At 43.9% G+C, this 20,373-nt stretch overlaps 1 protein-coding gene across 9 annotated transcripts in view; it reads left to right on the top strand.

Annotated features, from left to right (window-relative positions):
- The window catches only part of NT5C2 (5'-nucleotidase, cytosolic II), an 84,152-nt gene that overhangs the window by 42,489 nt on the left and 21,290 nt on the right, over window positions 1-20,373 (top strand). Inside the window, exons 3-6 of one of the 9 annotated variants that reach the window (XM_067537069.1) lie at window positions 14,144-14,203; window positions 14,278-14,319; window positions 14,446-14,563; window positions 15,155-15,357. The exons of 4 other annotated variants lie outside the window; for them this stretch is intronic. Coding sequence is in view for 1 of the 5 variants with exons in the window: in XM_067537068.1 (XP_067393169.1) it covers window positions 16,028-16,031 (4 nt within the window). In the remaining 4 variants the exon portion in view is untranslated. Of the gene's footprint in view, window positions 1-14,143; window positions 14,320-14,445; window positions 14,564-15,154; window positions 15,358-16,025; window positions 16,032-20,373 lie in introns of those variants that run through there. 4 more of the 9 variants (XM_067537070.1, XM_067537071.1, XM_067537073.1 and 1 more) reach the window with 4 other exon arrangements.

A 20,373-nucleotide genomic window follows, 5' to 3' on the forward strand; every position in this document is an offset into this window, starting at 1 on the left:
ATTCTGCAATAGAAACTAATATATTTTCTTCCTTCCTAACAAAGAGATAACATTACACAAGCATCAGGATCCAAATAGATTTGAAGGGCAGCTATTCAATGAGAGCGCATGGTGCAAAAACGAGTAATTTTGCAAGATATTTATGTTTAAAACCTTACATTAGGGAGATTTGAGGATTTATATTTGTAGCCTCTTTTTTGTTTGTGAATTACAGTTTCTTTTATCCATCTTAATGATTCATCTCTGCTTATCTATCCCAACTCTATTAGAAGAACACTAATAAGTAGTAATGTTACTCTATTCATGCCTTCCTTCCAGTTTGTAGTGTCAAACCCATCCCTGTCTGTGAAAAAGCTGTCGGTGGTCTGAGCCAAATATACACAACCCTTTTTTGTGCTGTGGCTTCTAAAATCAGACCTGTCCATGAAAGAGCAGATGCAAATAGATTGCCAGAGTGTCATTAAAATGGAATTTAAATGAGCCTAAATAGTTCAGTGAGGGGCACATAGAAATGTGAGAGAGAGAGATCAAATTTAAAACAGGCAGAATTTTACTTGGCTGTTTTCCTTCTCAGGGTGAGCTAACCATTTAATGACCGACATTGACATATCTGGATCCAAATAATCCAGGAGGCATTGGCATCCCTAGGTCTTAAACAGGGCAAGTTGCATGATGAGGTTATAGACAAGTGTCCCTTGACAGAACTTGAGGGAAACAAGTGAGGGTTTTAAACAGACTGTAATTTCCTACCAGGTCACTAGCAGATGGAGAGGGAATTAGTATGGACCAATCACTCAGTCCCTAACCTTCCTCTACAATAGTTACAGTCTTGTTGAAAGTTTTATCCTTGTTGTAAGATAAATTCTTCTTTGAGTGCTGGTCCCTATGTGGGTTCCATATGAGGGTGTGTGCGCACGCCATCTGCCGGAGCCAGAACAGTTTGAAGTAGTATCCGTCGACCCGTGTCATGCATCGGTCACATGGTGTGTCTTACGAGACCGTGCTGGTCAACGCCCCTCCAGTTCCCTCTTACCGCAGCATAGCCAGAGTCGGATCATGTTTTCCTCCTCGTTCTTTCAACTATGTAGCTTAAAGACTGTTTCTATTGTGTATGTAGTTCTTTTATTAGAAAGTAGTTAGTTTGTAGTCATAGTATGGTTAGCTTCTCGTCGTCCTACCCTGTGTGGGGCGCCTTACCCACGGTGGGGGACTGTGTCCTGACAAGCTGGTTTTAAGAACAGTGCTTTGTGCCTGCCCTTCTTCTTAGTGAATGTTGAGCACCAATGCTGTCTTTACTGCCTCTGTGAGACCCATGTCATTGTTGCCCATTGCTTCATCTGCTGCTCCTTCTCATCGTGACGCGTGAGGCACGAGACCTCGGACTGCATAAGCACCTCATGGAGGAGGCAACGCGTCTGCATGTGCACTCGAGCGTAGCCCCAGTAGACTCACTGGAGTGCCCAGCCTCACCATCGGTGAGCACTTCACCCATCAGGGCGGCACTGGCAAAAAGCCATCGTGCTCACAAAAAGCATAGCTATGGGCATAAGGGCGGATTCCCAAGCGGGACCGCCTCTAAATGCAGTGTTACCTCCCTGAGCCGTACCAGGCTGGGCAAGAAGTCACGCGCTGATCCCAGCAGCACCACCTCTGAAGAAATCTAAGGGGGAACACAGGACTAAGCATCACCATGACCAACTGGCATTGTCTTCCGCCTCGTTCACTGACGCTCCTGGCTCTGTCCTCTCTGTCAGGTCCGTCTGGACTCTTGCGCCCAGTACCACACACACCCGGCCAACTATCTCCCCTCATGCCCACAGCAGAGCTGCTTCTCTGCCCTTTGCAAGCACCCCACCACTGCATGGATCGCCCGGTATCATGCAGCCTCCATCACAAATGGATGAATTCTATCAACTGCCAATCCTGCAGTCTGGATCTTCATCACAGGCTCTACCAGCACCACTGGCTCCACCTGCCCCAAAGGCATCACCCTTCCTGGACCAACCACCAGACTCCAAATGGTCCTTGGCACCGGGCCCTGCCTTTTCACCGGTGAGCTCCCATAGTCCAGAGCTGCAGCGCCTGATTTATGCACCACTGTATGCACCACCAGCAGAGCCGTGGTTCTGATACTCACACGGACCACTGGCACACAAAGACCTGGGTACCTGGTCCTACTAGCATCACTGGGACCCCTATTATGGCCATGGAGCACTGCTGCCTCCTCATTATCAGCCTTTGCCCAGTTTTACTGCCCCTCCCTCAATCTGTGAGAAGCCTCGGGGCACCGTCATGCCCTCAGCACCGCCGGAACCACCGATCTCAACTGGAGCCTTGTTGTCCCCGAATGAGGTGCTCATATCTCCCTCCCTCTCCCCCCCGATGACAATGGCCAGTACCAAGACCCCCGTGTTTTTGCAAAGGTCTTTGCAGTAGTTGCAGCCTATATGCAATGCCTGGGCCACTCCCTGTTTCCATACCTGACTCCTAGTGGCGTCATCCTGCAAACACTTCCTCATTAACATCTGTACACTGTGGGATCTCCTCACCAGTTTGGGCATTTGCATCAATGAGGCAACTACCCGTGCCTACCCGAGAACTCATCTTTATAGGAGCGCGCTTGGCCTCCCTTCCAGGATGGACCTTCCTCTCAATGGACCGCTTTGCTGCCCTCACATCTGACTGCAAAACTGCAGTGTTGTCCCTGCTCATGCCTCTGACAGTGCCTTTCACTTCTGGGACATATGGTGGCATGCACCTCCATCACTCCATATGCCCGCCTTCACATGAGAGTCTTTTGACTGGGGCTTTGCTCTGTGTACGATCCACAGACAGACCACCTCAACAAATGGATCCTCCTCCTGCCCTCAGTTGTGACCTCCCTCTCATGGTGGTGCAACCTGTCTAAGGTCTTGACGGGCACCCCCTTCAACCCTCCTACACCCCACACCAACCTTACCATGGATGCGTCATTCGTGAGGTGCTCACATAGAGGGCCACACGGCTAAAGGCCTCTGGCCCCCCAGAGAAGCAAGGATGCACATCATGATCCTTGAACTACGAGCTGTCCAGCATGTCTGCCAAGCACTTCTTCCTCTCATCCACCCCAGACATGTGCAACTCCTCTCGGACAACATGATAGCTGTTGAGTATATATAAACAAACAAGACAGAACCAGATCTCCAGTGCTCTGTCTGGAAGCAATCCATCTGTGGAACTGGTGCCTACGACACAATGTCACACTTCATGCAACCCATCTACTGAGCACCGACAACCTTGTGGACATTCTCAGCTGTTCCTTTCATTGCAAACACGAGGGGGAACTTCACGACCCCACTCTTCGATCCATCTTCTGCCAATGAGGCACACCACGTTGGGTCCTTTTCGTGACAGCTACCAACCACAAACTTCCCCTCTTCTGCTCCAGAGGTGCTCTTGGGCACAGCTCTCAAGGGGATGCTCTTCTCCCTTGGACATCAGAACTACATTATGCCTTCCCGCCCACACTGCTCCTTCCACAAGTGCTCTGTAAATTGAGGCACAACCGAGCAGTCCTTATCCTCATAGCCCCCTTCTGGCCATGCCAATATTGGTTCACCGATCTTCTTCACCTTTCAGCTTGCCCTCCAATCTGTATCTCCTCCCCCCCCCTTCTGAATCTCCTCACGCAACAACATGGTCAGATTCACCACCCCAACCCAGAACCATTTCACCTCATGGCCTGGTATTTGGATGGGGTTCGCGAGTAGACAATGCATGCTCCACACCTGTGTGAGATGTCCTCACACATAGTCGACACCTGGCTACCAAGGCATGCTACCAAGCCAAATGGAGATGCTTCAAAACGTGGGCATCCCACCACCATCACTCCCTAGACACTATGTCTATACCAGCCATCCTTGACTACTCCACCTTCACCTTTCAGGCCTTTCCCTCTCCATTCGAGTTCATCTGGCGGTGCTCAGTGCTTTCCTCCTGCCTATTGATGGCTTCTCTGCCTTCAGTCACCCAACCACCACTTGATTCCTCTGCGGTTTCCTCAACACCTTCCCTTCTGTCCGGAAATCTGCTTCCCCTTGGGACCTTAACCTTGTCCTTTCAGCCCTCACTAAAACAAACTTTGAGCCCCTGGCCACTTGCTCCCTCACCCACCTCTCCATGAAGGTTATCTTTTTAGTGGCCATCACCTCTGCCTGACATGTCAGCAAACTGGCAGCTATGATAGCTGACACACTGTTTACTGTGTTCCAGAAGGACAAGGTCTCCCTATGACTCTATCCCAAGTTTCTCCTCAAGGTGGCCTTGCCATTCCACCTCAGTGAAATCATTCAACTTCCAACCTTTTACTCTAAACCACACAGCTCCATCAGGGAGCGTACAATACATTCCCTCGATGTCTGTCGTGCGGTGGCCTTTTATCTCCAATGCATCTGCGCTTTCTGAGACTCGCCCAGCCCTGGGACCACAGGAGAAAGCCTCCCCTTAGCTCAGCCCCAGAGGCCCCCAGTGGAGAGCCCACCTCCCGCTCCCCTCAGTCCCCTCCTTCACTTTTCTCCTCACCCCTGGGCAGCTCGGTCCCTTTCCCCTCCACTCCCCCTAGGCAGCCCAATCTGCTGTTTGTTCTGCAGGGTGGTGTTGTTATTACATAAGGAAGACAGTCACCTGACTATTTACAGTGTGCACCTGAGTACACATAGTAAGCAAAAAAATTACAAAAAACCATTGTTTTCCTTTAATCTCTTCCAGGTGTAGTAATGTTAGGTATTGTTCGTAACAGTCACAGGTAAAATATTCAGACAAAAGTGGGATATTTAGGTTGACTGTTTCCCTTTAGCTTCAGCATGATATAACAATTGAAAGTAGTGAAGTTGTTTTGTGGTGGTGTTCAGTAGGCCTGTTCCTTTTCCTAATAGTAGCCGTTGCTGTATCCAGCTCCCTACAGCTATTACAACTTCGTTATTTCAGGGTTGTGATACCTGGATTTTTTTCAGAGATTATATAATTATTAATATTGAAAAGAAACAGGAGGGTTGCTAGAGAGACTGGCTGGTACAGTTGAAGCCAATCTGGCAAAAGTGCTCCCAAAATTGCATCTGCAAAATCGGATGAATACCTGTTGTGTGCATGTGATCAGGTAATGTGATGCAGGTAATTCTATGATGAGGTGACTGGCTCTGTGGATGTAGGGAAGGCAGTGGATGTGGTATGCCTTGGCTTTAGCAAAGCTTTTGATACTGTCTCTCACAGTATTCTTATCAGCAAGTTAAAGAAGTATGGGTTGGATGAATGGACTATAAAATGGATAGAGAACTGGCTAGAGTATAGGGCTCAACGAGTAGTGATCAATGGCTCCATGTCTAGCTGGCAACCGGTCACAAGCGGAGTGCCCCAGGGGTCGGTCCTGGGGCCGGTTTTGTTCAACATCTTCATTAATGATCTGGAGGATGGGGTAGATTGCACCCTCAGCAAGTTTGCGGACGACACTAAGCTGGGGGGAGTGGTAGGTAACCTGGAAGATAGGGATAGGATACAGAAGGACCTAAACAAACTGGAGGATTGGGCCAAAAGAAATCTAATGAGGTTCAACAAAGAAAAGTGCAGAGTGCTCCACTTAGGAAGGAAGGAAGAATCCCATGCACAGCTATAGACTGGGGACCGACGAGCTAGGCAGCAGTTCTGCAGAAAAGGATCTGGGGGTAACAGTGGATAAAAAGCTGGATATGAGTCAGCAGTGTGCCCTGGTTGTCAAGAAGGCTAATAGCATATTGGGCTGCATTAAGAGGGGCATTGCCAGCAGGTCGCGGGAAGTGATTATTCCCCTCTATTCGGCATTGGTGAGGCCGCATTTAGAATATTGTGTCCAGTTTTGGGCCCCCCACTACAAAAAGGATGTGGACAAGTTGGAGAAAGTACAGCGGAGGGCAACAAAAATGATTAGGGGGCTGGAGCACAGGACTTATGAGGAGAGGCTGAGGGAACTGGGCTTGTTTAGTCTGCAAAAGAGAAGAGTGAGGGGGGATTTGATAGCAGCCTTTAACTACCTGAAAGGGAGTTCCAGGGAGGATGGGGCTAGGCTGTTCTCGGTGGTGGCGGATGACAGAACAAGGAGCAACGATCTCAAGTTACAGGGAGGGAGGTCTAGGTTGGACATTAGGAAAAAGTTTTTCACTAGGAGGGTGGTGAAGCACTGGAATGGGTTACCTAGGGAGGTGGTGGAATCTCCATCCTTAGAGGTTTTTAAGCTAAGGCTTGACAAAGCCCTGGCTGGGATGATATAGCTGAGGTTAGTCCTGCTTTGAGCAGGGGGTTGGACTAGATGACCTCCTGAGGTCCCCTCCAACTCTAATATTCTATGATTCTATGATTTCTATGTCTGTTATCTTCTTGTGTATTCACACTGGTGCACATGCAGCTTGGCAGGCATAGGTTTTGAGGCTATTTTTAATAATTTAGCATTTAGTTATTTGAAACTAGAAGCAGATCAAAGATCAGATGTTTCTGGTCTGCTTTGGGGTGGTCGGCTGGTTGAATGCAGGCAGCATTCCCAATAGCCATTTTGGCAGTGTTGTTTCCATTGCTGCTCTTAAGAGTTCCTGCTTCAAGCTGTGTAAAACTGCACATTGAGATCTGAAGCTGTGGACTGTAATGTGTTGGCACTGAGAATGGGGCATGGAAAAAGCATATGTTACTTGTCATGTTGTCCCAATAAATCACTAACTGACAAACTGCTAATGTGCCAGGTGTCATTTCTTCAAGAATCAGAGTGTTAGACTGAAGCTGTTGAAAGGGTAGGACTTTACTGAGTGTAAGACGTGGTTAAAAAGTTTCTGTATTTTGCTCCTTGTATTTTGCTCACAGTCTCAATATAGCTGAAGACCTAGATTGCAACTTCTAAATATTTAAATAGTTAGGATATTATTCTTGCGGGACTGATAGAAAATATTATGATAATACTTTCCGCTTCTAAGAGAGCCTTTTTTCCAGGGATCTTAAAGGACTTTACAAGCCTTAATTGTGTTTCAAACATGCAGTGATGTAGGGAGTGTATTATCATTTGGAAAATGGAGAAGCCAGAGGCTCAAGAACAGTGAAGGCTTGACTTTCACAACTACATATGCACAATTACTCTGATCATGCTTTGTAAATCACTTATTTTAGCATACAGTTGACCAGTTATATATGTAACTGCTTATTGACATGTACAAATTCCTGATTTGCATGTGCAATTATGCTGATTGTACACACACAATAGGCATGTGTTTGTGCACATGCAGTTGTGAAGATCAAGTTCTGAGTGAGTTGCCCCCATCAAACGATGAATCTGATTGAGCCAGGAGTAGAACCTAGAACTCCTAGTTTACTGTCCTGTGCATTACCTACATTTGTTTCCTTCCAATTTAAAATCTGTGTCCTGAGAGAGATTGATCAATGCCTTAAAGGGATGGGGGGAGAGGGGAAATATGAAAAACAGGGAGAGAAACAACAAATTGGAACTGTTCAGATGCTAATGCATGTGAATGGTACTCTAGGGTTTTGGATTTGGATGACAGTTAAATCTTAAATTGTTTTCCTTGCTGTTTTTGGATATTACTGAGTTGCATCTGAACATGTGCTGCCTTCTGTGCAACTACTTCTTCCCCCTGCTTAACTCTTTATTGAAGAGCTAAGCCCGTATTTTAGCATGGTGGTTTGTTTCCATAGAAGTGCAGTGTTGTTTGCAGTTTGGGATTATGATTCTCACTAGGCTGTAGCTGGTTAAGGTGGATTGTAAAGAAGGTCTGCAACTAAACACAAAAAAATTCCATTATGTCAGAATAAACACAGGATGAATATTTATTCAGCTCTTGTAAAGTAATAAAAATGATTCTAGTGAAAGAAATGCTCTGCAAACAATTAAAATGACCTGTTAAAAGGAAGATTCACTAGAAATGCAGAGATGCCATAGGGCAGCAGCCACTAAGATGGTATCCTTTTTACCCATATGCAAATCTGTACATATTTAGATTTATTGTTGTTGATGTTGCCTTAAGTCTTGCATTTTTATTTAATAGAAGAAATCTTTCCACCATAAAGTGCTGAGTCTGTTACCAAGCTCTGACTCTGGGAGACGTAGCCAGAAAACCCAAATCTTTATCGGGTGTAATGCAAGCAAAAGTCACTGACATTAGGTGCCTTGATAGGTCCATTACCAAGATTATATTAATAGATTCAAAGGCCAGAAGGGACCACTGTGATCTTTTAGTCTGATTGTCCTTCTGTATATCACAGGCCATAGAATTTCCCTGTAATAATTGGGGAACGGGAGGCAGGAGAATTACACTTTGCAACAGCATTGTTTCGGTGGCTTTTTTGTTTGTTTTTATTATTATGAAGTAGAAACGCACAACACAAACAAAAAAGACATAGGACAATGCAAAGCCCTGCTGTGTATATGGTACCACATTGCTTCTTAAAGGGACAATCAATCCTGTTGTTACAAATCTGTTTAGCTTGCTGACAGTGAGATTTGGAGCAGATGTGGTTCCAGGCAAATGCCCATCAGATACATGGATTAGAGCTGAATAACTAGGCTGTGCACTGGGGACATTTTCAAGGGCTTGAGAAGTAAGAAATCTTCCACCTACACGTAGGCTGCCAAGTGGAGACACAGCAGCTCCTTGCTCCTGAAGCCTCAGAACTGCAGTCACCTCTCATTTATGTGTGTGTGTATAACTGGTGGATCCATGTGATTATAGATTCATTGGCTGAGCCCAGTGGAGCACAGCCCTGTGGGGCCCAGGCAGACCTCCATACAGGATCCCTGAATCCTACCCCACTTCCTTGTGCCTCAGAACTGCATCAGTCTCTGTAACTACGGGTAGGGTTGGTACAAGATTCACTTGTTCCTCCATGGCAAAGAGGCATGTATGTGGGTATTTGAAAACATCCTCTGATTAACCTGAAGTCCTGTTCACTAATGGATAAAAACGTATAATCCCTAGAAAAAAAGAAAGGTACACATTAAGCAATAAAGTAAAATATAGACCTTTTGTCACTTATTGATGGTTTCTGCAGTATGTGAAAAGATTTCCTTCTTGTTAAAGAAAATGATGATAAGTAACCCTGCAGTGTCTTCTCATTTGCAAATGAAGATGCAGGGAGTTAAAGGAAAAAAAAACCCCAAAAAACCAAACATGATTTCATTACCCATTTGAAGATGTTTAGGACTCTGAGAACTAGATTGGATGTAGGCTGAAATAGTAGAAATCCTGCTCTGTACAGCTTCCCCAGAGTAATAAAATAAGGATTATGGGCTTGTGGTTAAGATAGAAAACTAAGAGTCAAGAGAACAGTGTTCTATTTCTGGCTTTTCCTCAGACTCCCTGACCTTGGATAAGTCACTTAGGCCCTGGTTCAGTAAGGTCCTTATATTTGCCTAGTTTTAATAAGTTAAATTGAAGCGTGTGCTTAGAGTTAAGCATGTTAAGATATTACGCTTTGCTGAATAGGAAGGTACATGAACACATGGTTAAGTATTTTGCTGAATTGGGGCCTTAAATGAGAGCAGCCTGATTTTCAAAGGTGCCGAGCATCCACTGCTTCAGCAGGATTTGTGGGTGCTCAGCACCTCTGAAAATAAGCACCCCTCTTTTTTTTTAGATGCCTAAATGTGGATTTAGGAGCCTCATTTTAGGCATCAGTATTTGAAAATTCAGGCCTTAACCTCTCTCCCTCTGTTTCCCTTCATGCAAAATGAAGATAACACCTACTTCAGAAGGCTGTTGTGAAGCCTAAGTTGTATATCTTTTGACATCTTTGGATGGAAGGTGACACAAGTGCAAACACGATGTATTGTGTATACAATTTCCTCCTGTATAAGTGCAGGCTCTTATTCATGGATGTTTGAAAATGGGCCTGTCTTTTGGAGAACTAGCTGAAGTTTTATGAGAAGCTTTTTTCCAAAATTGTGTGACTGTCAGGTCAAAGGTTTTTGTGAGCATGTCCTTAGAAAGCCTCCACCAATGCAAATATTTCCATGGATTTTTAAAATTCCAAAGGAGAACATTTTTTAAATAAACATTTCCCCTCCACTGCTTCCAACCTAAATTTGCAGCATCTTACTTAGTTCATAAGAACCTGAAAGTGAATCTGGCTTCTTTCAAAACTGACTGCAAACAAAAATGAAACAGATTTGTCTGGTTGTACTATCAAAGCTGAGTGAAATGCAAAATGTAAATGGTAAAAATGAAATGCAACTTCCCAGATTCTTTCTCATAAAATAGTCAAAGAAGTTACTATAACATAAAGAAGGAATTCTGCTTTCTAAAAATGTGATCTTTGGTTTTTCATTAGTTATGTTTTCTTGACAATGCCTGACAACATGTACCCTGTAATATTATTGTCTAGAAAAGATCTAATAATTTTAACTGAAATGTTTTGGAAAATACTAGTGATATATTCATTATATAAAAAACCTGACTTTTCTTTATAACGGGCTTTTAGGACATTAGACTTGAAAGGATATCTGTAATGAAAAATTGAAACACAGCACTCTTTATTACAAGGTTATCTCTGAGGGAGAGTTACTATTGTTACCTTAGTAGTTTTAGCCTGTGGGCTTTGCTTCTGTGTAATTGCATTGGGGGTTAAATGAGCTCCTGCAACATTTGAAATGATTACAGAGAGATTCACGTATTTAATCAGTACTTAATTTGTGATGGTATTTTTTAAACTAAATTTATGCACAAGTCCTGGATGGCCCAGGGATATGTAACTAGGTACTGCTCTCAAGGTCATCAATTCTAATTCCTCCCAAGTCAGTACTATTCAATGGCTGTTTGGTGGCCTGTGTTACATAAGTAGAGGTCCAGTTCTTAGTGGACAAGAGTCACATCAGAAACACCATCATCATAATTGGCATTAAGTACAGAAAGATTTAGGGCTGAATGGACAATGGGGACAGATTCACTCTTACCTCTGAAGATGGGTTGAGGCACACTGGAGAGTCAGAAATTTGTGTAAAATCTGGTATTTCAGGGACAATATGATCAATTAATAGGCACCCAACTGGCTACCTGTCATTTGTTTATAAACATTGACTATTTGTATGTATAAATTAGGTATGAGTGAATGTGTATGCAGAGCTGGACGTGTATAGCTTTGAAAATTAAGCCCCTTCTGCATAATTTGTAATAGCTTATGAAAATCATATAGAAAATCACTGCTGGAGACTAAGAAACAAATTAGATTAATTACTTGTGAAAGTATAATAAAATTTAAGTTTAGAACTGAACATGTTCCACATGTCTTAGTGTTGTATCATTGGGACAATGGCTGCATCTTGAAACTTACTAGATTTTAGAAGGGAACATGTTTATAATACAAACCGTTTTGCTTGTAGACAAAATTTAGATTTTAAAGACAAAAATAATATTTTAAATCAGATTCCTTAACCAGGTTATTAATAACATCTAAGATAATTAAAACTTTAAGAGTTATGAAAATATAATTTTGGGCTTGATTCTTGTGAGTACTGCAGTTAAAGTCAATAGGATTCCTCAGGTGAGTTTCTGGACTGGACCGTCTCACCATTTATTTCATTATTATTACTTCTTTCTGTTATGTGACATTAGAATGATGAGTTTTGGGTTCAGTTCATAGTTAGTTTCACTTTCTGGCTTTCAGGCACTGAGACAAGGCTATTGGGTTTGGGTTTCCAACGCTGCAAGGAAATGGCTCATTCCCCCAAATATTACAAATGAATTTTGAGTAAAGAAAAGAATGAAAACATCTCTGTTAATATTAGATTTTCCATCATGGCTTTTCAAAGAAAATGTAAATTAATCATTATTTTTTAAGCTCTGTAGCAAAGATTCCATTTAAAGCCTGTTAGCAACCCGTTGAATTGGGACACTTTTTACTTCAGTCAGAGTTGGAGTAGGCAGCAAGTGAGTTTATATTGATATTCTTCACTGAAGCCACATACTTGCAAACACAGACTATTTTACTCGCTCATTTTTAAATTTATTTTATTTTATTTTAAATTTTTTGCTGATGGTTTCTTTTCAGTTGATGTTCTAGTGATTTGTTCAAGTTAAAGCTCAGATCCTTACATTACTGCTTCCACACGAATTATTCTCCCTTCCACAGGTCACCTGTTGGAGAGCCTTGTCCCGTTGGACTATATATTTCAGTCATATCTTAATGTGCAGTCAGAGGGCCAGTTTTACCTTCTAATGCTCCTTGACTTCAGCAGGAGGTACACCTGTGTGAATGAGGGCAGAACGGGGCCAAGCATGTTTAGAAAACTTGTCAACTATCACACATCTCACATGCCGAACCAACACCGCTTCTCACATTCCCACAGCCTGAACTGAATGCGATGCATTCAGCTGTGCTCTAGGAGGCAGGAGTGCTTGAGCTGCAGTTGATACTCCTGGTTGCTGAGGGCTGCTGTGGCACCTCTCTGCCCCATCCCCTGACTGCTCTCTACTTCCCCTGAAAGTTCCCTGCCAGCACAGAGCAGTGGAAAGGCACAGAGGCAGTCAGCAGGAGTCAGGAGGGAAACAGAATGGGGAGCAGGGGCTGACAGGAGGGGACAGGTGAACAAGGTTAATGCTCCCAACATGGCAACCCTGCGTTCACCATTCACCCCAGTAGCCCCAGGCTCTTTCCTTCCTAGTGGTTCAGCGATAGCACCATCCTCAGGCCCCCACATTTACTCCAGAGTCCACTCAAAGATGCCTTTGGCTCCCCATGAGCTGTACATCCCTATTCTAAGGATGCAGGAATAAGGACCTTCTTCCCTACAGCTGTTCCCACTGCTTGGGAGAACCCTGTGGGAAATCAAGGACTTGTCTTTACTGCTGTTAGTCCAACACTTTTCACCAGCACTAAACCCACATAATCATTTTAAAACAGAAGACATACATTGTTTACAAATATGCAAATTAATTCATTAAATAATTTTCATAAAATGGCACACATGGAGTAGCATGAAACATGAAGGCTATGCTCTGGCAAGGGAGAAAGCATTTTTACCCTGTTCTCACATGATCATCTCTGACCAATCCACGAGGGGTGTTGACAGGCTGGAAGCCATGTCACACTTTCAGTGAAAGAATACCTTGGCTCAGCTTGGAACCTTTGAGAGTGCAGCAGGGGGATAAAGAAGGAAGCGTGCAGATCTTGAAGAGCTTTCTCCTCCTCCCCAAAACCAAACACACCCCAAACGTTCTTAACCATGCAATTTGCTGCAAAATGGTTATTTAAAAGTTACAGTATTAAAGTAATGGTATGTACTTTACTGCTATATAAGGCCCTCTTTGAAACCTATTCAGATACATTCAGTTTAGTGTGTAGTTTGAATTTTTTTAAAGTGTTTTCTCATTCCTTTGTGCATATTTATTTGTAAGTTGCAGAACAGTTCTCATTCTCTTTACCATGTGTGCTTGTTAACCAATATTGTACAATGCTGTGTTATGGTTGCATGGCACCTTTGATACTAACACATTCCAAAATGCTTTGCACAGAAAAGCCCAAACTTGCTAGATAAATCTAGATGTAAAGAGTGAGATTTAAGCTTTGATGTATACGAGTCAGACTGACTCAGCATTTCAGGTTCTTGATGGGAGCAGGTTCCAGATTTAGGGCAAAATTCTACTCTCAGATCCACACAGTGGCTCTTGACAGATATTCTTCTCTGATGACATGCACATGTGCGGTGGGTGTGAAGGGAATGGAATATCTTGAAAGGAAAGATGGCATTGGGATGCATAGTAACCTGCCACCAGATCAGGTATGGATAGTAATGACAGAACTTTAAACACAGTGCAAAGGCTGTTCCTGAGTAGATTATACCTTGAAACTCGAGGGGTCTGTCTCTCAAATACTTTGGCAACACTTGGGTAGCTTGTCATGCCAACAAAATATTGCTGAATTGATCTGAGACTGGTTTGTGAAGTTGAGGACAGAATTTTGTCTATAGGATGTACAGCTACTAAATGTACCTCCTCTGTAAATCAGTTTTGAGCAGTGTTGTGGACTAGCCCAGCAGACTAGCTTTCAAGCTCTCCGAAGGCAGCAGCTCCAGCAAAAACACAAGTCCCAAATGGTGCAGCGCTGTCGCGGTTTTAAAAACAGTTTGATTTTTTTTTTTTAACAGGGGAGCCCAGTGTAACTCCTTCAAGACTGGAGTGACACTCTGCATCTGCATCTGCCTCATGTGAGTTAAAATCCTGGCAGCAGCATTTTGCACAAGCTGGAGCCTCCGTAGAGATTTTTTTTTTTCTTTTTCAGGAAGGCTAGAAAATTGCTACCGTATGTGTCTTGGCAGCAAAGGTAAAAAAAAACAAAAAAAGAACCCACTCAAAATCCACAATAAAGTGCATGAGAATTCCATACCTTACTGTAAAAACAATGAGAGTCCTGTAGCACTTTAAAGACTAACACATTTAATTTCTGCAGGCATAAGCTTTCGTGGGCTGTAACTCATTTCCTGTTCATTCCAACACATTCTAACACATACCGTAGAAGGAAGCCCACAGTCATCATGGACTTGGAGCCTGCAACATTCACTTCTGTGGTACCGCTTTTTAACTATCAACAATGTAATTTGATGGCAAATTATGATGTTAAGGGGAAACTGTAAGTGCTGTCAACTGGCTTCATTTTTCAAAGCTTTGGTTGTTCTTTCTCAATCCTTAGTTACATAACTTGTGAACACTGTGTACTGACTGCCCTTAGTTGCTGAAGCATTTGTCTGTTGTGCAACACAGACCATTAAAATAACTTGTCCTTTTGTCATCGTGGACTGGCATGTGTGTGGAGGGATGGGGGCCAACTTAAAAAAAATAAAAATAAAAATTGTAATTTGTGCTTATCTTTGCTGTAATGATGCTATGTGCAGGGCTACAAGACCAGCAGAAACATACTGAAGATTGAATGGTTGTGTTTTTGTGGCTGCACATCTTTCACTTGTCACAGACTTGTGCGTGCTTTGAGGCGGTGGCACTGTCAGGTGTGTGGGAGCTCACAGCACAACAGATTCTGCATGGCAAGCATCTAAAGCTATGACATCCACAGTATCCTACAAAAAGTCTATAGTTGTGGCCGCAGTGGCGAGGGCTTTGGGGGGTTTCCAGGAAAGTATTTAATTACTTTTTTCTTTTTTTAGTCATGCTGCTGCAGATCTCGCCTTACTGATAAATCCCTGCACAGACTGAGCAGAACAAGATAAAAAAACACATCAGCTCTAAGTGTGCTAATATATTGTCACGAAGCCACAGGATTGGTGCTACGCCCTAACTTTTAAACAGTCTCTTGGAGGAGCCCTTTAATGTGGCAGACCCCAAAGGATCCCCACTCTTTAGCTTCATGGTAGGCCTCCCAGCCTCACTGACTCCTAGACAGAACTGCTGGGCTGCAGCACTCGTGCTTCATTGTGTGAGCTCTGCTCTGCAAGTCCAGTTGAGACAGACTCCTAGTTAAAGACTCTGCAGGGTTTAATGCCACTGAGCAAGTGTTTTCAGTGACACAAAACACACGTTTCAAAACAGAATAGGATTTATTAGTCAACTGGAACACAGATTGAAAGTCCTTAGGTTAACATACAGAAATAATGTTTAAAGCATAGCCCATTCTGGTCAAGCCAAAGCAAACCACCAGCCAAGCTATAGTGGGCTGCATTTTAGTCTCTCTCTCACTCTGTAGCTCCTTTGTCGGTCCCAGGAGAGAGCAGACAGCTTCCTCCAAAACTCCACACTTTATCCTCTGCTGGTCCCATCTCAGTCCTTTGTTCTCAAGCTGGGGTCTCTGCTTAGCTTCCCTGCTGGGGTTGAGGGAGATTCCTTCGTCTTGGTTGTTGTTTGCTAAGTGTCAATGTTTTTTGGTCATTGGGGCCTTCTTTGGATTCTGCACTGATATGGGGGTCGCTTTCTGCAGGTATGAGCCAGTTCCTTAATGATCCTATTCACTGTGGCCCAGACAGCAAGGTGGCATCCACACCTCACACCCTGCCCTGCCTCCCAGACATAGCATTTCTCCTCCAATGGGTAACAATGCGAAATGCAGAGGATTCATAAAAATATTACAGGAAATTCCCATTTTGTCACACGTGTATGTAGATAGAGATTATATAATGTGGGCGTTTTCCTGTTGTGACACTGCTGTTGCAGCATTACAGTCCTGTTCACACTGTTTATCTCAAGTAGATGGATCACTTGCCTGGAAGCTCATGTTACTGAAATGAGCATTTGCACAGCTCGTGCGAAAATGTCAGTAGCTTGTAGCTCATACTGATTAATATAGTCTGCACTGTGGTGTAGAGTGTTGTCAAAATGGAACGTGGGCTTGGTGAACTCTGAATCCATTCCCAGTTGTTGTCTAATTAAAGGAAAGTATATCTTGGATAACGTCACAGTAACAGGAGAACAATATTTATAGTCCATTTCCATCCTCCAAGACTTGAGTCTGATCTGCAGTGTGTGTCTGTTGATTTCTTATACTAGGAAGAAAACTCTGATTTCCCAGGTGTGTTTAGTGATGCCATCCAAACAGAATCTTTGAATGAGCTAGTAGCTTATATTTTAAACAAAGCTGGGTCAATGAGGCAAGCAAAGTCCAAAATTTATAGGTGAGAACATGAGTTTTAAAAATGTTTGGGGCCAGCCTTGTGATTGGACCACTTACTCAGAGATCTGGATTTGATTCCTTGTATTGGCATGGCCTGGGAATACCATATAGTCCTTTGCAGCAACCTTTTCCTCTTTGTGGCTTTTCAGCTGCTTTCATATAAGCTAGAAGGGCAGTCCTAGCGATGGATGTAGGTTGGAGAGGGGAATGCCATGCAGAAAAAATTGAATAAGGGTATTTTGTGGGTTGCATGGTGCACATAGAAAGTCTGAATTCACTACCTAGTCCCCAGAAAGATTGTTAGAGAAATAAGGTCGTTATTTGAAAGATATCATTGTATTAGCAGCAGCTAAGCTTTCCTGGTGGTGCACCGCATGGATTGATCGGAAATCCCATCTGTTTATTTAAAAGGGACCCGAAAGTGCATGGTATGGGGTCACGACAGCCCTGGGCTCCAGAAGTGACAACTGCTCCTGTTTGAAGTGTTATTATAGCAGTGTCAGTCCAAGGATATGAGAGAGACAAGGCGGATGAGGTCATATCTTTTATTGGACCAACGTCTGTTGGTGAGAGAGGCAAGCTTTCGACAAACTGTTCCTGTAGCAGCAACACAATACAACAGGGTTTTTAGAAGAAGGGAGTGGTGAAATTCTGTATATAGAAGGAAATCGCAATTCCCTTGGGAACTTGGTCAGGTTACCAAGGTGAAATAGCTCAGCAATGTTACAAAAATTAACGTGCTCTGAATAACCAGGGTGGCTCCAGCCTCTTCTTGGTGGGGAGGCTGAGATGGGCTAGACAGAAAATTGGGGGTGGGGGGCAGCTCTTCACATTTTGTGGGCACACACTTATTTATTTTTTTTAACACTACACACTTAAATGCTTTATTTATGTTATCCTGAGAAGAGGAATAAAAATATGTACAGATGGATCGGTTTTAAACATCCTCTAGCCTGTGAGGTGAGCAAAGTAGGCTTTCTGGAAGATTTGGAGACTCAGAGCCGTAATACAGTAACTCACACTGCAGTCAGTCTGGAGCAGGGGGCCTCAGTGCTCGAGAAGGTGACCTGAGCACAGGTGCTGTAGGAGGCGTTACAGACCACGCTCTGTCCTCTCTCCTGCATGAGCATGTGCAGCAGGTGGCAGGGAGCCGCAGGCTGGGGGATGTGAACCAGGCAGAGAGGAAAACCCTTGACTCACCCCTCACGAGGCGAGCTGGACACAGCAGACCTGAGTTCTCTCCCCACGGCTGGCTACGGCCGGCAATGTACTGCAAAGCCTCTCCACCAGTCAGCAACCGCCCTGCCCCTTTCTCAGCGGTGCCATTTAGGATCATTTTAAATGTGGGAGAGTGTTGGGGGGGAGTGTGTGGGGGAGACTGGGTGTACCTGAGTGAGTGTGTCAACGTGCTGTCTCTTTAAGCTGAGCATCCAGGAGTTTGAACCCTTGTTCAGTGCAGCAGCAGAAGCAGCAGCAGCTCCCGCTCTTGCGCTAAAGGCACCAGCACAGACAGGCTACCTGTCCCCTCACCCTAACTGAGCGGAGACCCACTCGGGCATGGTCACCTCTAGCATCAGCGAGCTCCTCCAGCACCCACCAGCCATGGATCAGCTTCCCAAAGGAGGGGACACTTCAGTGTGGACACGGGGCTCACAGCCTCTGCCGTACCTGCTGCTGAGGAGCCAGTGTCACGCCTCTAGCCAAGGCTAGCATCAGCAGAAAAGCTGACTGCAAATCTCTGGAGCGCAGCCAGGGGTGCAAATCTGTCAGGGGATCCCTGAGTGCAAAGGGACTGAATGGAAGAAGGAGACGATTTTCCTCCAGTCTAGGCAAGCGGCTAAAACCTCCTTGCTGCAGATCAAGTGGTGGTGGTGGGGGGGAAGGAGGAGAAGGGGAAGGGAGGGAGGGAAGAAGTCTTCAGATGCCAGTCGCCCTGTCTGCTGCTGTTTGCAGGCCGCAGCAAGCAGCCGGGGGGTGAGAGTAAGTGACTCTGGGGAAGAAGTGAGCGTGTCTGCTGGGGGAGCCTGGCCAGTAGCCGCAGCTCTCTCCGTTCTGCCTTCAGCTGCTGGCCGGGCATCTAGCTCTGAAGGTGGCACGGCTGCCAGCACCTGGGTGCGGTGGTTATGGGGAGGGGAGGGTCTAAAGCAAATTTTGGGTTGGCTATAGCCTCCACATGTCCTCCCCCAACACCGCCCCTGTGAATAACTCAGCATGTCCTTGTCCCATGCTGCTTTAATAAGTGGAGAACATCTGTCTTACCCATCTGCAGTATGTGAAGATATATTTGTTACTGTTCTCTTTAGTAATTTGTCTTTAGCAGCCCTTCATCACAGGAATTCATTTTTTCTAGACTGATCATTCTTCATCTTCACTGTGCTGTTTCTAATCTGACCACCGTTGCTCACTAGCACACTAGATCCCTCCCCAGGATTTCCTTCACAGTTCTGTGCTCTCTTATTTATATTAGTTATTTCTGCCCTTCATTCTCCCCCACAATCAACACAATCAACCTCGATGTTCCTATTGCACAGAGAAGGCCCTATCCATCAAATGTCATATAACTTTATTGTATGTTTACCATTAGTACAGTAAAAGCTTGAAGATTTTGTTAACTACTTTATTACTTTTAGGTAGTTAATATTATAAGTTCGTTCAAGCTTGTGATGAATTGTTGCTTTTCTAAGTGATAATAGGCCTTTGTTTAAAATAATAATGAACCCTTAGATCTCTGTCAGCCAGATGGATGCCTGGAAGAGCATATGTTACTGTAGAGCTGGGCAAAACCTTTTTGGCAAATAATAAATTCACTGACAAGTGCAGTTTTGGGGAGAACTGAAACTATTTGTGAATTTGAGTCAAATTTGGCAATAGCTTTGCCCAAGTAAAACCTGAAAACAAACATTTTGGAAATATCATGATGACTCATTTTGAAAATGTCATTTTCACTCCACATTTTCTTTTGAAGATGTCAGTTTGAATTAACATTTGAATTAACGTTTCATTTGACCCGAACAACATTTTTTTGGTTTTTCATTTAGTCAAGAAAACCAAAACATTGATTTTCGATTAGAAACTGTCCAGTTGTTTATTTCCCCTGGATTTTTTGCTTTGGTCACTGAAACAAAAAATCAGTTTGCTCAGTTCTACATATGTGATTCCTCATGAAAGTCACCATACCCTGTAATCTGCCTCTGTTTAACACCCTGATTTTCCTTCATGATCTTCCTCCTTTTCCATCTTTCTTCATTAGTTTCACATATACCGTATTTCCCCATGTATAAGACGCACCTTTTTTCAAAAAATTTGGGGTCTAAAAACTGGGTGCGTCTTATACAGTGGTTTTAGATTTTTTTACCGTAATACATTTTTTTCAAATTTCGGGCCCCAAAATTAAGGTGCGTCTTATACATGGGAGCGTCTTATACATGGGGAAATACGGTATGTTTTCTCCCCTCTGACTTGAGCTCTCTTTTCCACAGTGCATGTTTTCTTACCTGTACTAATTCTTTGGGAACTGTAGATATATTTATTATTGTTAGCATTTTTTATTATTTTCATGACTCCTGCAGATGCAGTAGGCACCTCACGGAAAAGCATGTCTATGTTCTAAATAGCTTACCATGTAAATAGCACATATGTGTATGACACACACATCTGCAGTCTCCAAATCACTAATACAGTGGGGCCCACTTAAATATATATATCAACTATGGTGGGAATTACTTGGCCTCAGGGCATCTTAAGGCCAGATTCTTCTGTGAG

The sequence above is a fragment of the Emydura macquarii genome, unplaced genomic scaffold, assembly GCF_026122565.2.
Source record: "Emydura macquarii macquarii isolate MOO-44397 ecotype Brisbane River unplaced genomic scaffold, CSIRO-AGI_Emac_v2 contig_3692, whole genome shotgun sequence".
Classification (NCBI taxonomy): domain Eukaryota; kingdom Metazoa; phylum Chordata; order Testudines; family Chelidae; genus Emydura; species Emydura macquarii.